Raw genomic sequence first — 17470 nt, 5'->3', positions numbered from 1 at the left:
GTGTTGCAGCTCGGGACAACTCGGCGCGACAAACAGGACAAACGGCCATTTCTGTAGCTACACCTTTAACAACATGTACAAACGTTATAATGAGTGTAGAATGAGAGAGTTATATTAGGTGTAAAGTGTTACATGTAGCTAATATAAATACAGCAGCGCTACGGTAACTTCTTAAAGGGGAAGTACGTCACACTACATTGTGCAAGTGGTCAGTACAGGGACAGCAGGACAACACCAGGTCAACACCAGGACTACATCAGGTCCTGGTCCAGGTCCTGGTCTCAGTGTTACCTTCCATTCGGGGCCCAGCGGTCCTCTGTCTGTCTTAGTGGAGTGGAACAGGGACGGGTCTTCTTCTGGTTTATAGTCCTGACAGAGACACAGAGAAACAGACAGACACGTTAACACCAAGGGGGCAGTTGTGGGTCTGAGAAGTGAAGCTCACTTCCGCGTTCAAAAAACTGCAATCCCCCCGGATTCCTCTGGGGGCTGGTGTCAGAAGGGAGCAACTCTCCATAGACCCCCATGTTAAAATCACCCACTTTACATCCTCAGTAAACATGTTAAAAGCCTGGTGTCAGAACGTTTTTTCGTCTCAATCGATAGTTTCTACCCCCGCACACACTCTGAGGGGGGTGAATTTTTTTTTAACTCTACTGTTTGACTGTTATTAGGTTAAAACTCTGGCCAATCAGGGCGCGGAAACGTTGAGTGACAGGTCCGAGCAGCTCCGTGGACAGCTGCTTCGAGGCCAGTGGGCGGGTTCTCGGCCGGCCAATCCAACATGGCGCTGTTCAGGCCGCCATGTTGGAGTCACAAAGACGACTCCCCACAACCAATGGAGGACGTCACGGACGCTACGTCCATTCTTTTTACAGTCTATGGTTAACACCCAGCAGGAGAAACACCGTCACCATGGAGACCACTGCAGGGCGGTTGATTGGCTCAGGTGCTGCTCGTCTCTATGGACGTTAAGTGATGGAGACAAATCCACAGACGGGTCCAGACCGGCTCAGAGGGGGGTCTGGTCTAGTCCGGTCTGATCCGGTCTGGTGGGTCAGGGATCAGATCGCAGGTTTGATTCCCACGGGTCCATATTGGGTCCCATTTTATATAAATGTCTTGTGTCAAAACGTTAACTGACGAACGAACCAAATTTCGTTTTTATGCAGACGACACTGTTTTGTTTTGTTCTGTTCTGCTTTATCATTGAAGCTGCAATCTGCTTTTAATGTTATTCACAGTCAGTCAATTAAGACTTGTGCTCAATTCTGACTAAACTAAACTGATGGTGGCGACGACCATAACGTCTGACCGGGGGGGAGGGAGGGGGGGGGGGTAATTAAAGTAATGGCAAAAAAAACACTGCATATCTCCAACATCAGGCAGGTGCCAAGTCGCCGACTCATTTTAATGTAACAACTGCAGATGAGAATCGTGTCAAAAAGGAAAACAGGAAGAAAAACAAAACAATCGATGACGGACTTCATGATCGATTACCATGGCAACGAACGAAGCGTCGAAGCTTTGATTTTTTTGGGGTCAGCCCTAATAAGGAGTGAAACTGTGATGATGTCACTACCTGAGTTCAGACCAGGTTGATGTTACCTGAGTTTGACACTACACCCCCCCCCTCCCCCCCGGCCCCCTGTGCTGCTTTAATCCAGCAGCAGCAGTAGAGGAGGTCTATGGACCCTAATAGACCCTCTAACCCCCCCTCTACCCCCCCTCTACCCCCCCCAGCAGCAGATGGAGCAGCAGATTAAACCTCTGATCCACTTAACTCCTTACAGAGCAGGAGCTGCTGCAGCCCCCCCACCACCGTTCAAACTGAAACTTTATTAACACTTAGCTCCTTACAGAGCAGGAGCTGCTGCAGCCCCCCCACCACCGTTCAAACTGAAACTTTATTAACACTTAACTCCTTACAGAGCAGGAGCTGCTGCAGCCCCCCCACCACTGTTCAAACTGAAACTTTATCAACACAGAATGAGGCAGAGTCACATGACCACGGTATCCACCACTTTATTTTCCCATGAGCCATTGCGTCACACCACAACGGAAGTGGGTTTTAGTAGCATTCTAGCGAGCGGCTAACTGGTAGCGTTAGCAGCTAACTGGTAGCGTTAGCCACCGGTGTAGGTACCAAATGTGGGGGCTCCGGGCTGCCAAAACCATTTTGACTAAATCTGATGTTTGTTAAGTCTATAAAACGAATTATTGAACAAACATTACTATTTCTGTGTGCACATTTTTGTAATTAGTCATGGTTATCGTAGTTGTTAGCTTAGCTGCTGCTGACAGCTAACAGCGGTAGCTAAGCTAACAGCAGGACGTCAGCTGTTAAAACCCTCCCGTTGTGGGACACGACATGAAACTACTCCAGTTAGCTCAGTCATGTTGGAACTAGGATATCTGCTGGAGAAAATATTTGTTCATGGAGCGTTTATTGGGTTATTGTTTATTGATACTGCTAACGGCTAACAGCTAACGGTTAGCCCAGTTAATCTAAAATGTCTTGATCTACTTCCTGTTCTCTGATGATGACATCATGTGTGAAACATGGAGACACAGCCGCCATGGCAACGGTGGAGAAATTAATTAAACAAGCTTCATCTCCCTCCTCCTCCTCCTCTTCTTCCTCCGCTCTCTGATGTGAATCTAAATCTCCTCTCACGTCTCATCTTCACGTCTCAGTTCAGCAGTTTGTTAAACAAACAAACAAACAAACAAACAAACAAACAAACAACCAACCAAACAAATAGAGAAACAAACAAACAACCAACCAAACAAACAGAGAAACAAACAAACAAACAGAGCAACAGCCAATGAGACTGAGACTGACCGCGCTGGCGACCTCGTCCTTGTTGGCGATGTCGATGGGGGAGACCTCCACCGTCCTCCACGTCTGCTCGTCCAGGTCATGGACCTGATGGAGACAGTGATGTCATCGTTCACATCTCAGCCGACCAATCACATCACAGGTAAATCATCATGCTGGGTACCTTGATCATACAAATCCCTTGTTTTTAAAATTGGGTATTTTAAGATTTGAGGACCTGGTCAAATTCAAAACAGGTCAGATTTTGTTTAAAGCCTGGAATAGGTTGCTACCAATAAACATCCAGAAAATGTTCATGGTCAGAGAAAGCATATATGATTTAAGAGGGAACTGTACCTTTAAACAATCTACCATCCATTCTACCCTGAAAAGTTTTAGCATCTATTTTTGTGGTGTTAAAATGTGGAATAGACTAGATGAGGATATAAAAATGTGCAATAACTTAAAACAATTTAAAAGTAAGTACAAACATACACTCTTGGACAAGTTATAAAGAACTGGACAGATAATTTTACTCTTTTTATTTATAATCATGGTCTTATTTCATATTAAAGCAATATGTTTTTAATCTTCTGAATTGTATGGAACTACAGATGTATGACATGAATCACAATGTAAGGGGGGGGGGGCTGAACTTGATCAGCTTTGCTTCCTTCAGCCGCTTCTCAAACTTGCACAGTATCATTATTGTTTTGTTTTTTTTACATCTACTGTTTGTCTTTTGCTTTGCTTGTTTGATACAAATAAAAATCAAATCAAATCAAATCAAATCAGCTGTGTGTGTGTCTGTTTGATCACATGAAGTCAGTAACTTTTCTTTTAACATCGTTAAGTGTTGGACGATGTCACCTGAGATCGATTTAACGGTGCTATGACATCATCCTCTAATGTTTTATTTAAAATAAATAAAAAATAAAACCACTGATCGATCAGTTATTGAGAATATAAATCAGAAGTTAAAGAGCCAATAAAAGTAAAAAAAAAAGAGAAGCTGCAGGTTTATAGGAGCCTCTCCTGTTGCATCATGGGAAACTTAAACTCTGTGTTGTTTCAGGTGTTGTTGTTGTTGTTGTGTGTGAAGATGTTTAACTCTTTAAACTCTGATCTCTGCTCTGGACCAATCAGATGAGCCGGTCCGTCCACCACAGCTCTGTTACTACACTGCAAAAACTCTACATCTTTCCAAGAATATTTGTCTTATTTCTAGTCAAAACTAATCTCTTTCCACTTAAAATAAGACTCATCACCTAAACATTAACTTGTTTTTAGATCATTTTCACTTGTTTCAAACTAATTTTCACTTGAAATAAGTAGAAAAATCTGCCAGTGAAAGCAAGTTTTTCTGTGTTTGTAATAAGAAAGAAAAACTTGCTCCACTATCAGATTTTTCTACTTATTTCAAGTGAAAATCTGCTTGAAAGAAGTAAAAAGTGTCTAAAAACAAGCTGCTTTTTATGTGATGAGTCTTATTTTAAGTAGAATGAGATTTGTTTTGACTAGAAATAAGACAAATATTCTTGGTAAGATGTTGAGTTTTTGCAGTGTAAACTCACCGGTGGCTGTTGTTGTTGTTGTTGTTGTTGTTGTGATGAACTTACATTTTCTACTGTTCCCATGTCAGGTTTGTGCCACGTCTCGATCTTTATCATGAAGTCGTCCTTCATGTACTCGTTCTGTAGAAACACACACACACACAGACACACACAGACACACACACAGGGTTGAGGTTGAGCGTGTTTACCCAGAAAGCAGCGGGTTGAGTTCTGCAGCAGCAGCTGGTCTGAGCCGGAACAAACCGGACTCACAGCGTCTTGAATGGAGTTTCTAGGAGAAGTGCTTAAACCTGCAGCTCAATCCAATTAACCAATCAGACGCTGAGGCTGAAACGACGGCGCTCGGCCCGGGTCTATATTTAACCAGCAGCAGCAGCAGCAGCAGAAGTTACAGGACGAGGGAAAACAACCCAATCAGGACCGAGACGAAGAAACGGCTGCTGCACCAAACACCTAATATATCAATACATCAATACTAGGGCTGACCCGATTATCATATTTTGATAATCGAAGCTTCCCGGACATAAAATCGATCAAAATCGAAGCTTCGACAGCCAGGGGGGTGCGCGACCGGAACATCTGACAGGGGGGGAACGGAAATAATGAAAGTAATGGCAAACAAACACTGCATATCTCCAAAACCAGGCAGGTTCCCAGGATGCCAAGTAGCCGACTCATTTTAATGTAACAATCGCCGATGAGAACCGGTGTCAAAAAGGAATAAAGGAAGAAAAAAAATAATCGATCATGGACTTCATGATCGATTACCATGGCAACAAACAAAGCTTCGAAGCTTCGATTTTTTTGGGTCAGCCCTAATCAATACCATAGGTGTCATTTACACTGGGGACATGTCCACACCACTTTTTGTCAAGAACAATTTTGTTCCCACCACAAAATTAACTTAACATTATCCCAATGAAGAATGATGAAAAAACGTTGATAAACTATGACAGAACAGGCAGCTGAAACAGTGTGCACGGTGCAGAGCTGCAGCTGAAACAGGGAGCACGGTGCAGAGCTGCAGCTGAAACAGGGAGCACGGCGCAGAGCTGCAGCTGAAACAGGGAGCACGGCGCAGAGCTGCAGCTGAAACAGGGAGCACGGTGCAGAGCTGCAGCTGAAACAGTGTGCACGGCGCAGAGCTGCAGCTGAAACAGTGCACGGCGCAGAGCTGCAGCTGAAACAGTGCACGGTGCAGAGCTGCAGCTGAAACAGTGTGCACGGTGCAGAGCTGCAGCTGAAACAGTGTGCACGGCGCAGAGCTGCAGCTGAAACAGTGCACGGTGCAGAGCTGCAGCTGAAACAGGGAGCACGGTGCAGAGCTGCAGCTGAAACAGTGTGCACGGCGCAGAGCTGCAGCTGAAACAGTGCACGGTGCAGAGCTGCAGCTGAAACAGGGAGCACGGTGCAGAGCTGCAGCTGAAACAGTGAGCACGGTGCAGAGCTGCAGCTGAAACAGTGAGCACGGTGCAGAGCTGCAGCTGAAACAGTGAGCACGGTGCAGAGCTGCAGCTGAAACAGTGCACGGCGCAGAGCTGCAGCTGAAACAGGGAGCACGGCGCAGAGCTGCAGCTGAAACAGGGAGCACGGCGCAGAGCTGCAGCTGAAACAGGGAGCACGGCGCAGAGCTGCAGCTGAAACAGGGAGCACGGCGCAGAGCTGCAGCTGAAACAGGGAGCACGGCGCAGAGCTGCAGCTGAAACAGGGAGCACGGCGCAGAGCTGCAGCTGAAACAGGGAGCACGGCGCAGAGCTGCAGCTGAAACAGGGAGCACGGCGCAGAGCTGCAGCTGAAACAGTGCACGGCGCAGAGCTGCAGCTGAAACAGGGAGCACGGCGCAGAGCTGCAGCTGAAACAGGGAGCACGGCGCAGAGCTGCAGCTGAAACAGGGAGCACGGCGCAGAGCTGCAGCTGAAACAGGGAGCACGGCGCAGAGCTGCAGCTGAAACAGTGTGCACGGTGCAGAGCTGCAGCTGAAACAGGGAGCACGGTGCAGAGCTGCAGCTGAAACAGTGTGCACGGCGCAGAGCTGCAGCTGAAACAGTGCACGGTGCAGAGCTGCAGCTGAAACAGGGAGCACGGTGCAGAGCTGCAGCTGAAACAGTGAGCACGGTGCAGAGCTGCAGCTGAAACAGTGAGCACGGTGCAGAGCTGCAGCTGAAACAGTGTGCACGGTGCAGAGCTGCAGCTGAAACAGTGAGCACGGCGCAGAGCTGCAGCTGAAACAGTGCACGGCGCAGAGCTGCAGCTGAAACAGGGAGCACGGCGCAGAGCTGCAGCTGAAACAGTGCACGGCGCAGAGCTGCAGCTGAAACAGGGAGCACGGCGCAGAGCTGCAGCTGAAACAGGGAGCACGGCGCAGAGCTGCAGCTGAAACAGGGAGCACGGCGCAGAGCTGCAGCTGAAACAGGGAGCACGGCGCAGAGCTGCAGCTGAAACAGGGAGCACGGCGCAGAGCTTCTGCCGCAACAATGGAGCTTCGATTAAAGTAGTTACAGTCCGGACGAAGCCGGCGTGCTGCTGGTCACAGGGAGCAGCTTCTCTCTCTCCGCGCCGGTAAAACACCGACTCCACTCGTCTGTACTCTGTTTTCCACACACACAGGTCTGTCTGTAGCTCTGTACGTATGGATGTGTGTGTGTCGTGTGTGCAGGCGCCACTGACAAATATTTATAGACGGACGAGCAACAACTTCATTAATCATCGTTTTATTTTGGAAATTGACCGGATTCTCTCGCCTTTTCTGTGCCCGACTTCCTGTCTGGTACGATCTGGTTCTATCCAGCTTGACAAAGGCGCTCGCGGCTCGCGGGAAAAACAGAACAGACGCCGAACTGAAGCGCGCGAGCCTCTGCGGGTGCTTCGCTCCACAGCGTGAGATGTGCGACAAAGGGATTTATTGATGAATGATCAATGGATCAGAGCTGATCAGTTTCACTGTGATAAATCAAACCAACTCACCGTCACAACTGCAGGAGGAAGAGGAGGAGGAGGACGACGACAGGAACAGGGAATAGAGACAAACATCAGTTAAACAACCATTTACTGTTAAAGTACAGAATATATATTATATAAACAGTATAATATGCCAGGATATTATATATAATAATAATAATAATAATAATTCAACTCACTAGTACGACAGTATGGGTAGGCGTTCCAGGCCTTTTCATGAAAAACTAACGCTCCCTCTGGTGCAATCATCTTCACGTAGCCCGGGACTTTACTGCAGGAGGACACAGACAGACAGTTAGGACGGAGAGGACAGAGAGAGAAAGACAGTTAGGACAAAGAGAAAGAGAGACAGAGAGACAGTTAGGACGGTTAGGATCGTTAGGATAGAAAGACATGACTCGTCCTGTCCCCAGACTGAGGAGACACCTGAGCAGCTGAGACTATCTGACCTTTGACCTTTGACCTTTGACCTTTGAACCGGTTCCTCTGCTGCAGAAACTGAACTCAGATCTGTTGCTGCAGGTTTGATCTGTCACACTGAGTGGGACCATAACAACAATAACTGATCAAGATGATAAAGAGATCAATATCTGTGATGTGCAGCAGCAGCAGCAGGAGTTAAATCTGAGTTTCTGAGTTCTAGCTGTTTTCTCTCCACGTGATCAATACTATAAATGTGACTCGTATTGATGTGACATGAAGTTGCTGCTTTTCTTCCTCGTTGTAAAGTGAAAAACCTAAAACCATGTGAAGATGTTGAGCTGTGCAGAAAGAAAAACTAAGGATTTTCTATTTCTGCTGTTTTAGAGACAAAAAGTTGAACTTGATGAATTTAATAGAAATAATAGAAAACCACCATAAATGTTACAGTTACAAGTTACTAACAGCATTATTAATAGCTCTGGATGCTGATTGGCTGATGTTAGCACAGTGTTCCCTGTATCTAGCTGCTGATTGGCTGCTCTACTTGCCTCTTTAGATGGTAGATCTTGTGTGTGTACTGTCCCTTCTCTCCATCCTTCTCGTAGGGTTCGTTCTTCAGCACCTCGATGCCTTCTCCTCCGCCCGTCTCGTTCTTGCTGGCCTCGGCCACCGAGTACAGCTGGCCCACCTGGTACTGTCACCACGGCAACAACACAACAGGAACAGACACACACACATTAGACCCAGTACAGCTGGCCCACCTGGTACTGTCACCACGGCAACAACAGGAACAGAAACACTCAATAGACACAGTCGGCAAGCAAGGAAACGTCACTTCCGGTTAGGGCCGTGGGGGAAAACAAACCGTGTCCCCCATACACACTCATGCAAAAAGGCGGCATTTTAAACCTTTGTCAAACGCTTGTTCGCCGTCCTGTCTTAGTTTTAATCACATGTATATGCTGACAAAGAGCTATATATTAGAAAACTCATCACGATCTGGGTCGATTGCTGTCCGTACATCTTAAAATATAAAGTTTTCACAGCCATAGCCTACACCGAGTCAGCGGGTCGGCAACCTTCACTTCCGGTCAGAGCGTTACACGTTTGGAGAAGATGAGCGAAGTTCCGATATAAAAGTTCAGGTTGTGGTTTTTGAATTTATTTGCGGTGCAAAATAATACACAATAACTCAGGCAGTGTCTACGAGTGTCTAGAGCCGGCCGGCGGCGACTAAGAGAGCGTCAGAGCCGTGGGGGAAGACAAATATGACTGACTGTGAAATACCTAATATTTTTAAATGTACGGACAACAATCGACCCAGATCGTGATGAGTTTCTAAAAATATAGCTCTCTGTCAGCATTAGGGCTGACCTCCAAAAGTCGACGATTCGACGATTCGATTCGGAGGGGTCTGATTCGACTATGAACCTCATAGTCGAATCTAACCAAGACCGTACCATTCTGACTATATGGGGGTGCCCACGGCTGCTGAGCATAAATTGTTACATAGAATGTCTTTTTTCGTTATAAAAAGACTATTTTGATACAAAATCTGTCTACTTTCTGTTAATAAAGAGTTCAAAATTATGTGTGCGTTTAAACGGTAGTCTTACGTATTAATAAATCACCCACTGCAGTTGCACAATCAAATGAGCGGAGGTTTTTTTTTTTTTTTTCAAATGAGCGGAGGTGAGCAGTAGGACCGTCAACGTCACGGTACTCAGAAGTCACTGCAGAACACTCACTGAGTGGCAAAAAGACGAGAGGCAGAGCCGCCAAAGTTTAAAATCAAGGAAGTCTGACAGTCTAACTTTGTCAACATTTATCATGCATGACCTGACAGAACAGCAAAACATTGTGAGGATACATCTGACTTTGACCGAGTTACATTCAAGAACCTGCTTTCAATCACGGAAAATAAATTAACTCCAGCGGTGATTTTTTTTTTTCGATGGATCAGCTGTGTTTACCGTTTCAAGTGTCAATAGTTCTGATGGTTAGACAGATGAATTAGTCCCTAACACATCCTAAAGTTTGACATGTCAGAGTTTTTCAGAAGAGGAACTTGTTTTTTTCCGACTTCCGAGTTGTCATGAACGCACCATAAGCGTCGGGAGTCACAGCTGTGATCTCGTCCCTCTGCAGCCTGTCTGTCTCTCTGCCGGTGCCGCGGTCACACTGTGTGTGTTACAGGATTGATTAACGTAATGTACGGATTGTCGAGTCCTTCTGACCTCCGTTTGTTTTGATACTACATGTTTTACCCGGTTTCTCTGTGTCCACGACCACCGCTATCCTTCACCACGTTGAGGGATGTTTGATTTGCCACTCAGTCCGAGCAAAAGGAGCGTTGTCCAGGGCAACGTAACATAAACGCATACCCTGGCTCACAATGGCTACTAAAAATCATCCAAAGTGTGGAAAATAAATAAAGGTATTTGTTTTACACCTACCATATTTTTGGGGTGTTTTAGCTCTTTTGTTTGAAACGGAAAAAGTCGCAAATTTGCTGCTATCTAAAAAAAAAAAAAAAAGGTTCGACGATCAGTCGACGACGGCAAAATCTGACGAATCAGATTCGACTATGAAAATCCTTAGTCGAAAACAGCCCTAGTCAGCATATACATGTGATTAAAACTAAGACAGGACGGCGAAAAAGCCTTTGACAAAGGTTTAAAATGCCGCGTTTTTGCATGAGTGTGTATGGGGGACACGGTTTGTTTTCCCCCACGGCCCTAACCGGAAGTGACGTTTCCTTGCTTGCCGACTGTGTCTATATTAGACCTGAATGATGTCAGAACAATGTGTGATGATGATATGACCTGTGACAGACACTCAGATATTCATGTTGTTGCATTTTAACCACTATTCTGTCCACTGCACGTGCGCGACTGCACCGAGTAACAGATAAACACTTGGCGTGGCGTTGAAAAGGTGAAAAGATGACTCGGACGTAGAAGTAAAATGACGCTTCACTGTTTGTCTTGTCAGTTGCTTTACAAAGCCCACTCTTTCTTGTGAAACTGAAATATGGATACAGAAAAAAGGTAAATTGCACTAGCTTAAAATATAGAGCTACATGCTACATACAATGAAATAAGATTTTTATCATTAATTAAAATATATGAAATAAGCAATCAATATGCACAAACTATGAATTATACAAATATAATATATTACAAACTCACAAACAAAGCTTCTCCAAGGCTCAACGACGGTGGATAAACCCGATTAAAGGTATGATGCTGCTGTGGAGCACATTTTCTATTCATAACATTATCCAAGATGGCCGCTCTGACCTGTGCCTTACCCATGCTACTAGCAAACAATGGAATGGCAAATAATTACAAAATAAAAGAGGACTTTTCAAAATAAAACTAGGAGTCACTGCTGAGCCACATCACAACCACAGTTCACCAGGCTGCAGTACGTCCACCAGGCCTGTGGTGGCGCTGTGATAAAACTCACTCACTCTATTTCAGACGACCTAGTGCAGCGTGTTTATGCTGTTTAAATCATTACTTTATATAGTAATCAAGGAATCCACTTCATCATTTTGGTCATTTTATGAATGAAAACATGCTAAAACTATTTTAACTCATTGAGTGCCGCGCTCCTTTCCAAAGTTTTAGTCAAGTGTACCGGCAAATTAGACCATATTTGACTTTTTATTTTAGAGCCATAGTGTATTCTATATTATTGCCACCAACACATACTGTAGCTCAATTGAAAGGTTTAACTTTATCCTTCAAATGGCCACAAACCGTTTGTTTCTACGTGCCTCCGTTCCTGAGAAAAGTCAAGCTAAACATGGCTGGGTTTCACCAAAATCCCTCCTTTTTTTCTAGAAAAGGAGATAGAGCGTCTTTTATGAAAGGTGCTCTGTTTGTGTCTGTCGCTCTTCTGACACTCGCATTTCTGGATCAAAGGGCTCGTATAAGATAAATATACACAACAGTTGTTGTTCTATTCACAAAACCACCATCGGGGGCGGGGGGGGTGCCACTAAACAGCAATAACACAGACGCACCGTGCCGTGTCACAGCCTCTCGCCGCGGAACGTGAGGCTCTGCCGGCCACAGCGGCTCGCGAACACCGGTCCCGCCGGTGGTCGCGGTCCGTCTGTGGTACGGGTCGGTGGTGCCGGTCTGCTTTGGCCCAGAGACCATCAGATTTTACCGCGGGAGGACTTTGGGGAGGACACGGTGTTGCTCCAGATGAAGACCGGGCGGGACAGTGGGCTGAGAGCTTCCTGGTTCAGCTCCCAGCTGCTGCAGCCTCGCGGGTGAGAGCGGAGCAGCAGCGGAGCAGCTGCGCTGCATCTGCATGCAGAACTCCGTTTGCAGAAGCTGAGTTATGATAAAAACTTCCAGATCATGAGCTGTCATGTGACTTTGATCGTCATCTATTTCAGTTCTCCTCGTCGTAGAGTCCCCAAATTTACATATAATGTGTATTAAAGTGTCTATTTTCATAATTTAAAAAAAAAGCAAAAAACGAAAAATTTCGTTTTTGGCACTCAACGCATGGGAACGAAAAACGAGAAATTACGTGGTTGGCACTCAATGAGTTAAAACCTCCAGCCAACAACCTGCAGCAGCGTCTTCCTGTCCTCTACAGGAAACACTTCTATTCACCGCTGGTTTTTCAAAATAAAACTGAGCTAGAGGCAGGAAACCAGCTGTTCCATGTGTTTCCTGTTTCCAGATGCAGGAACTAAACCTGACCCCAGACCAGCCCTGACCTCTGACCTCTGACCTCAGATCTGGGGCCTCATTTATCATTGTGGATTCACCTTTTTTTTTTTTTACACCCTTTTCCCCCGTTTTGTGCGTACTCACTTTTCTCCGCCTAATTTGGGATCTATCAAGCCAAAACCTGACGGGGAAAAGTGCGGACATTTACACCCAGTCTGACCCTGGCGTACCGGCATTTACCCCTGTTTTGAGGAAGAGGAGGAATTGGCGACGCAGCTGCTGAGTCAGAGAACTGCAGTGTGAGAGGGAGAGAGGAGCGGAGTAGTGTTTCTGATAGGATTTTTTGAAGTAACGTTAGTGGTCTCCGTCCGTTGTCTTCACCGTCTTCCACTGGCGTCACTCCACACGTTTCCAGAGTGCACATGGCTACTTAATATGCACGTGCTGATTTGCATTGACCATATGTGACCCGATCCATCAAAATGAGTCACAGTGACCCAAATTTCAAAGTTGAGATTTTGGTATCAATGGAAAGATTAGAAAATCAGCTTTAAAATGATTCCCTAGTCAGAGTCACACATTTGATGGTTTTCTAGATGTGGCCATTTGAATTACGATCTCCTACTCTCTCATTCTGTTCTAAAACCTGAGAAAACTGCAGTTAAAGTTTTTGCCAGTGACTCTGGCATCTGTTCCTGTACCACGTGATTACACGCACCCTATACGGTCCTTTGTTGTCATAGAGACAGCATTCAATGACCCTCGGAAAGCAGAGAATCTCACAATTCAGATGCTTTTTACAGCTCGTTTCTATCATAAACGGTTCAGAAGTTGTCATGTTTTGTTGACGTTTTGTAAAACATGTGCAAGCGTGTACGTTCGGGTTAGCATCGATGCTACGTTCGGTTTAGCGTCGATGCTACGCTCTGTTAGCATCGATGCTACGCTCTGTTAGCGCCGATGCTACTCGGTTTAGCATCTGTTTCTGTATCCGTCCCTTCTCGTCATAGAGGCAACATTCAATGTCCGTCGGAAAGCGGAGAATCCCGCGATTCAGATGCAGTTTACAGCTCGTCTCTATCATGAACGGTTCAGGAGATATTTCATGTTTTGCACCGAAGCAACACTCATCTTCAGAGGGTTTAAGTTGCAGGTCGACTTTAATCATCATTTACCTAGCTGCCTTTTCTCAATTATCTGGACTGTGAAACTTTGGGAGATTGTTTTTGAATGTCATTGCTTTGAAATTAGGGTAAAAACATTTTTTTGATTTTCTATGGGTTTTCCATGTTATCAGCTGATTATCTAAAAATAGAACGTTGCGACATCCGACTCATTTTGATGGAACGGGTCACATATATGGTTGTGTTTGGCCACGTAGGGGGCTGGATATGAGGCGTGTTCACATCCGCACTTTTCTTGGGTCCGGTGTGATTTATCAATGGAAATTGCGGAGAGTTGTGCTGCGTACGCACAGTTTGATAGATCTGAAAAGGGTGTAAATATTTTAGGTGTACGCCATTTTTGGCTTTTCACCGCACATCAAAATTTAGTAGCAGTTTTACACCCAGTTTGATAAATAAAGGCCCCGGCCGTGACTCCTGAAGCTCTACTGTTTATTTACGTCTTTAAATAAAACCCGCAGAGTGAAGATGTGACGTCATGTAGGAGGAGACGCGAGTCCAGTCTGAGTCCAGTTGGGCTGGACGAGACAGACGACACACACACAGACACACACACACACACACCACTGTCTCTAACAAAGGCTGTGTTGTATTGTGTGTTGTGTTGTGTTGTGAGCTGCAGACTGAGACTCGACTCAGGCGCCTTGACGAACGCTCTTCAAAACATTTACTGAAAACGCTTCGTCATGTAGCGCGGTGCTAACGAGGTGATGATGATGATGATGATGAAGATGAAGATGAAGATGATACTCACCTCTTCGACAGACACCGGCAACACCACACGGCTGAGAGGAGGAGAGAGAGAAACAGAGATGAAGAGTTAAAGACGTCAGTGATTGGTCGACACAAACTAGACGAGTCCTGAGCAGCAGGAAACATAAACACATAAACCTGAGACTCAGTTTATCATCATAAAGGAACAAAGAAACCAGAAATAAAACCAGAAAGATTCACATTAAGAAGCTGAATCAGAGAATCTGGACTTTTTATTATCTTTAAAAACGACTCAAACTGATGATTAGATTATCAGAAGAGCTGCAGCTACATGAGACATTTAGAAACCATCTTAACATCTGTATGATCATTATGACTATTTGAAACGATAACCTCTACCTCTGTATTTCTTTTCATTTGAGTTGTGTAAATAGATGTACATGGATATATACAGTATATTTAGTTAGATTTCTGCTGTTTGGTTGTGGTTTAGTTTGTGTTGTGTGTGTAAAGAGCAGGATGCTAACAGGATGCTAAGCTAACAGTGTGTAACATGAGGTGCAGCTCAGGAAACAGCAGCTTCCTTTAGTTTCCCTCTCATTGTTTATGTGTTGAAATGAAAAACATCAACTTTATAAATAAACCTGATGAATTCAGACCATAATGAAGGAAAAACACATTAAAACTCTATAAATAAAGACAAAAACACATTATTATATGATGTGTTTGTCTTCTGACAGGTTAGAAACTAAACTCCATCCACAGCTCAGACAACAGGAAGTTCAACTCTTCCTCTCCTCTGCTCTCAGGTAACTCCTCCTCCTCTTCCTCCTCCTCCTTTTACAATCCTCACAAATCCTCTGCTGTGATTGGCTGGTTCAGGCTCCGCCCCTTTAACCTACACACACACACACCTACACACACCTACACACTGATTCATGAAGCGACAGGCTGAGGAAACACCTGTGTGTGTGACAGGAAGTGTCAGAGATAAAAACTCTTGGAAACTGATTTTATATTTTTATATTTTTATATCCTTATATCCATGACAACTGACCAACAGACCATAAACTGTGAATGTTTTCTACATAGTTAGCAGCTTGTTTCTTATAGAGGAAACAGTGACAGGTTGTTTTCACTCTGAACATCCTGAACATCTGCAGCTGCAGCTCCGATCAACAGGAGTTCATTGTTGTTTCACTTCATTGTGTTTTATACAGAGAAACACTTCATGATCGATCAATAAACCGATCAATAACCTGTTGTGATGCATGAAAACACTTGAAACAACAGGTTTGAGCAGCGACTGGTGAAACTGGAGGAACAGAGAGTGGTGCAGAGCAGCTATGTTGTTGTTCCAGCAGGTTAAGATGAGACACTACAGGTGAATAAGGTAAAAATAAAATAAAATAACAGATTTCACCATGAAACTTCCCAAGTTCATCACTCACATTAAGACTAATATTTTTTGTATTACAAGTTTTTTCAAATTTTATGTTTAAATATGTAAATGAGGCAATATCTGATGAAATATGCGCTCATTTACATATATTTCCAGAGCAGAAATCTGAACAATGGATAAAACTACTTTTAAAATTGTTGTTTTATTTTGTTGACACATTAGAGTCTTTAGTTTTTACAGAGGAGGATTGTGGATATCTCTTTTTATCACTCTGTAAATGAGAAAATACTGTCACCAACAGTAGCTGTTAACTCTTGGTGGATTTAGGAGAAATCCACCAACAAAATGAAGTAAAATAAAAACCTTCATGTTGATTTTCTACCATTTCTTTTGACTTTTCTGAGAGAGAATACATGTTAAGGAAGAAAAATAGCCCAAAATTGATGTGTTTTTGCCTGTTAGCGTCTCTCCTGCTAAAGAAGCAGAGAGGAGCAGAGAGGAGCAGAGAGGTCTCACTCCTCCACCTGTTCACGGGTCTGATCGGCTCAGAAATTAATCTGTTAAACTCTGAACTAGTGACACGACGACTGCAGCTCTGCAGCTCTACATGCAGCAGCAGCAGCTTCCTGCAGCTCTACATGCAGCAGCAGCTCCATGCAGGAAGCAGCAGGTGTTAATGATTAGACTGGTATCTATGGATGTTAATGATCACACAGTATTGATTATTGTTCACTGATAAGAGAAGGAGTCGGTTAGAGAGCTGCATCTGTGAGTTCTTCACACTCTCAGCGTCTGAAACCGGAAACTGGTTTGATCTGATCGTAAAAAAGGAAATTTATGTTGTTTTTTTAAAGACTGAACATGTCAACTACACACACACACTGAAACACACAAACAGCCTTTACAACAGTGGGTTAATGTCTCTCTGCTCTGATTTAACTGATCCACAAAGTTCAACTGATCAGTCAAACTTTTCTGAAACCAAACGATGATCGATAATGATCAGATTCACTTGAATTGTTGCTCACACACAAAGAAAAACACAATTTAAAGAGTTTTAAAGAAATTAGAACAAATACTTTTCACTAATTTCTGACTTTTATCAGGATTAATCGATCATAGATATAACTGAGTCTCAACCAGCAGCAGTCTGATCGTTTCATTGATCTGTGACTTGCAGGTCTGAGCGTGTGTGTGTGTGTGTTGTGTGTCTGTGTGTTGTGTGTATTTCCCCACAGTGATAAGAGCTCTCTCTCTCTCTCTCTCTCTCTCTCTCCCCTTTACATTATTATGTAAGTGGTGACCTCACAGTTTAGTGGCTTTAAGCTGATTATTACCTCCTCGTGTCACAGAATGAACCTTTAAAACTGAGCTGTGTAGTAAATGTAAATGTAGATGTAGATAAAGATAAAGAGGTTTTGTAGTTTTGATTAGACGAGTGAATGAAGTAATTAATTAATGAGGTGTTGACAGAGAGCAGGATGAAACCACCATGAAGTTACTCAACAGAAACAGAAACAAACCACTTGTTGTTTCAGTTGATGAGCGAGTGAATCTCAGCGTCATAACAACAGACAGAAAATTAAACCGTCAACACCGTAAACAGACTTTTCTCTGTGACACACGTCTCATTTCAGGTCGTTTCCTCCTCTGAGTCTGATTAAAACTTATTTTATTTTATTTAACCTCCGTCC

The 17470-nt window shown here is 44.3% G+C and overlaps 1 protein-coding gene across 1 annotated transcript in view; it reads right to left on the bottom strand.

The window, feature by feature from the left end:
• The window catches only part of pitpnb (phosphatidylinositol transfer protein, beta), a 30220-nt gene that overhangs the window by 10260 nt on the left and 2490 nt on the right, over positions 1 to 17470 (bottom strand). The window contains exons 2-8 of the mRNA XM_085792473.1: positions 14415 to 14445; positions 8325 to 8470; positions 7533 to 7624; positions 7360 to 7367; positions 4441 to 4515; positions 2846 to 2929; positions 292 to 369 (exon numbers count right to left, since the gene is read on the bottom strand). Coding sequence (XP_085648599.1) covers positions 292 to 369; positions 2846 to 2929; positions 4441 to 4515; positions 7360 to 7367; positions 7533 to 7624; positions 8325 to 8470; positions 14415 to 14445 — 514 coding nt within the window. The remainder of the gene's footprint in view (positions 1 to 291; positions 370 to 2845; positions 2930 to 4440; positions 4516 to 7359; positions 7368 to 7532; positions 7625 to 8324; positions 8471 to 14414; positions 14446 to 17470) is intronic.

This window comes from Trachurus japonicus, chromosome 12 (genome assembly GCF_045865225.1).
Source record: "Trachurus japonicus isolate A0001 chromosome 12, Traja_1.0".
NCBI lineage: Eukaryota > Metazoa > Chordata > Actinopteri > Carangiformes > Carangidae > Trachurus > Trachurus japonicus.
The sequence above is the reverse complement of the archived record's forward strand: the minus strand, read 5'-3'. Positions and strand labels throughout refer to the sequence as shown.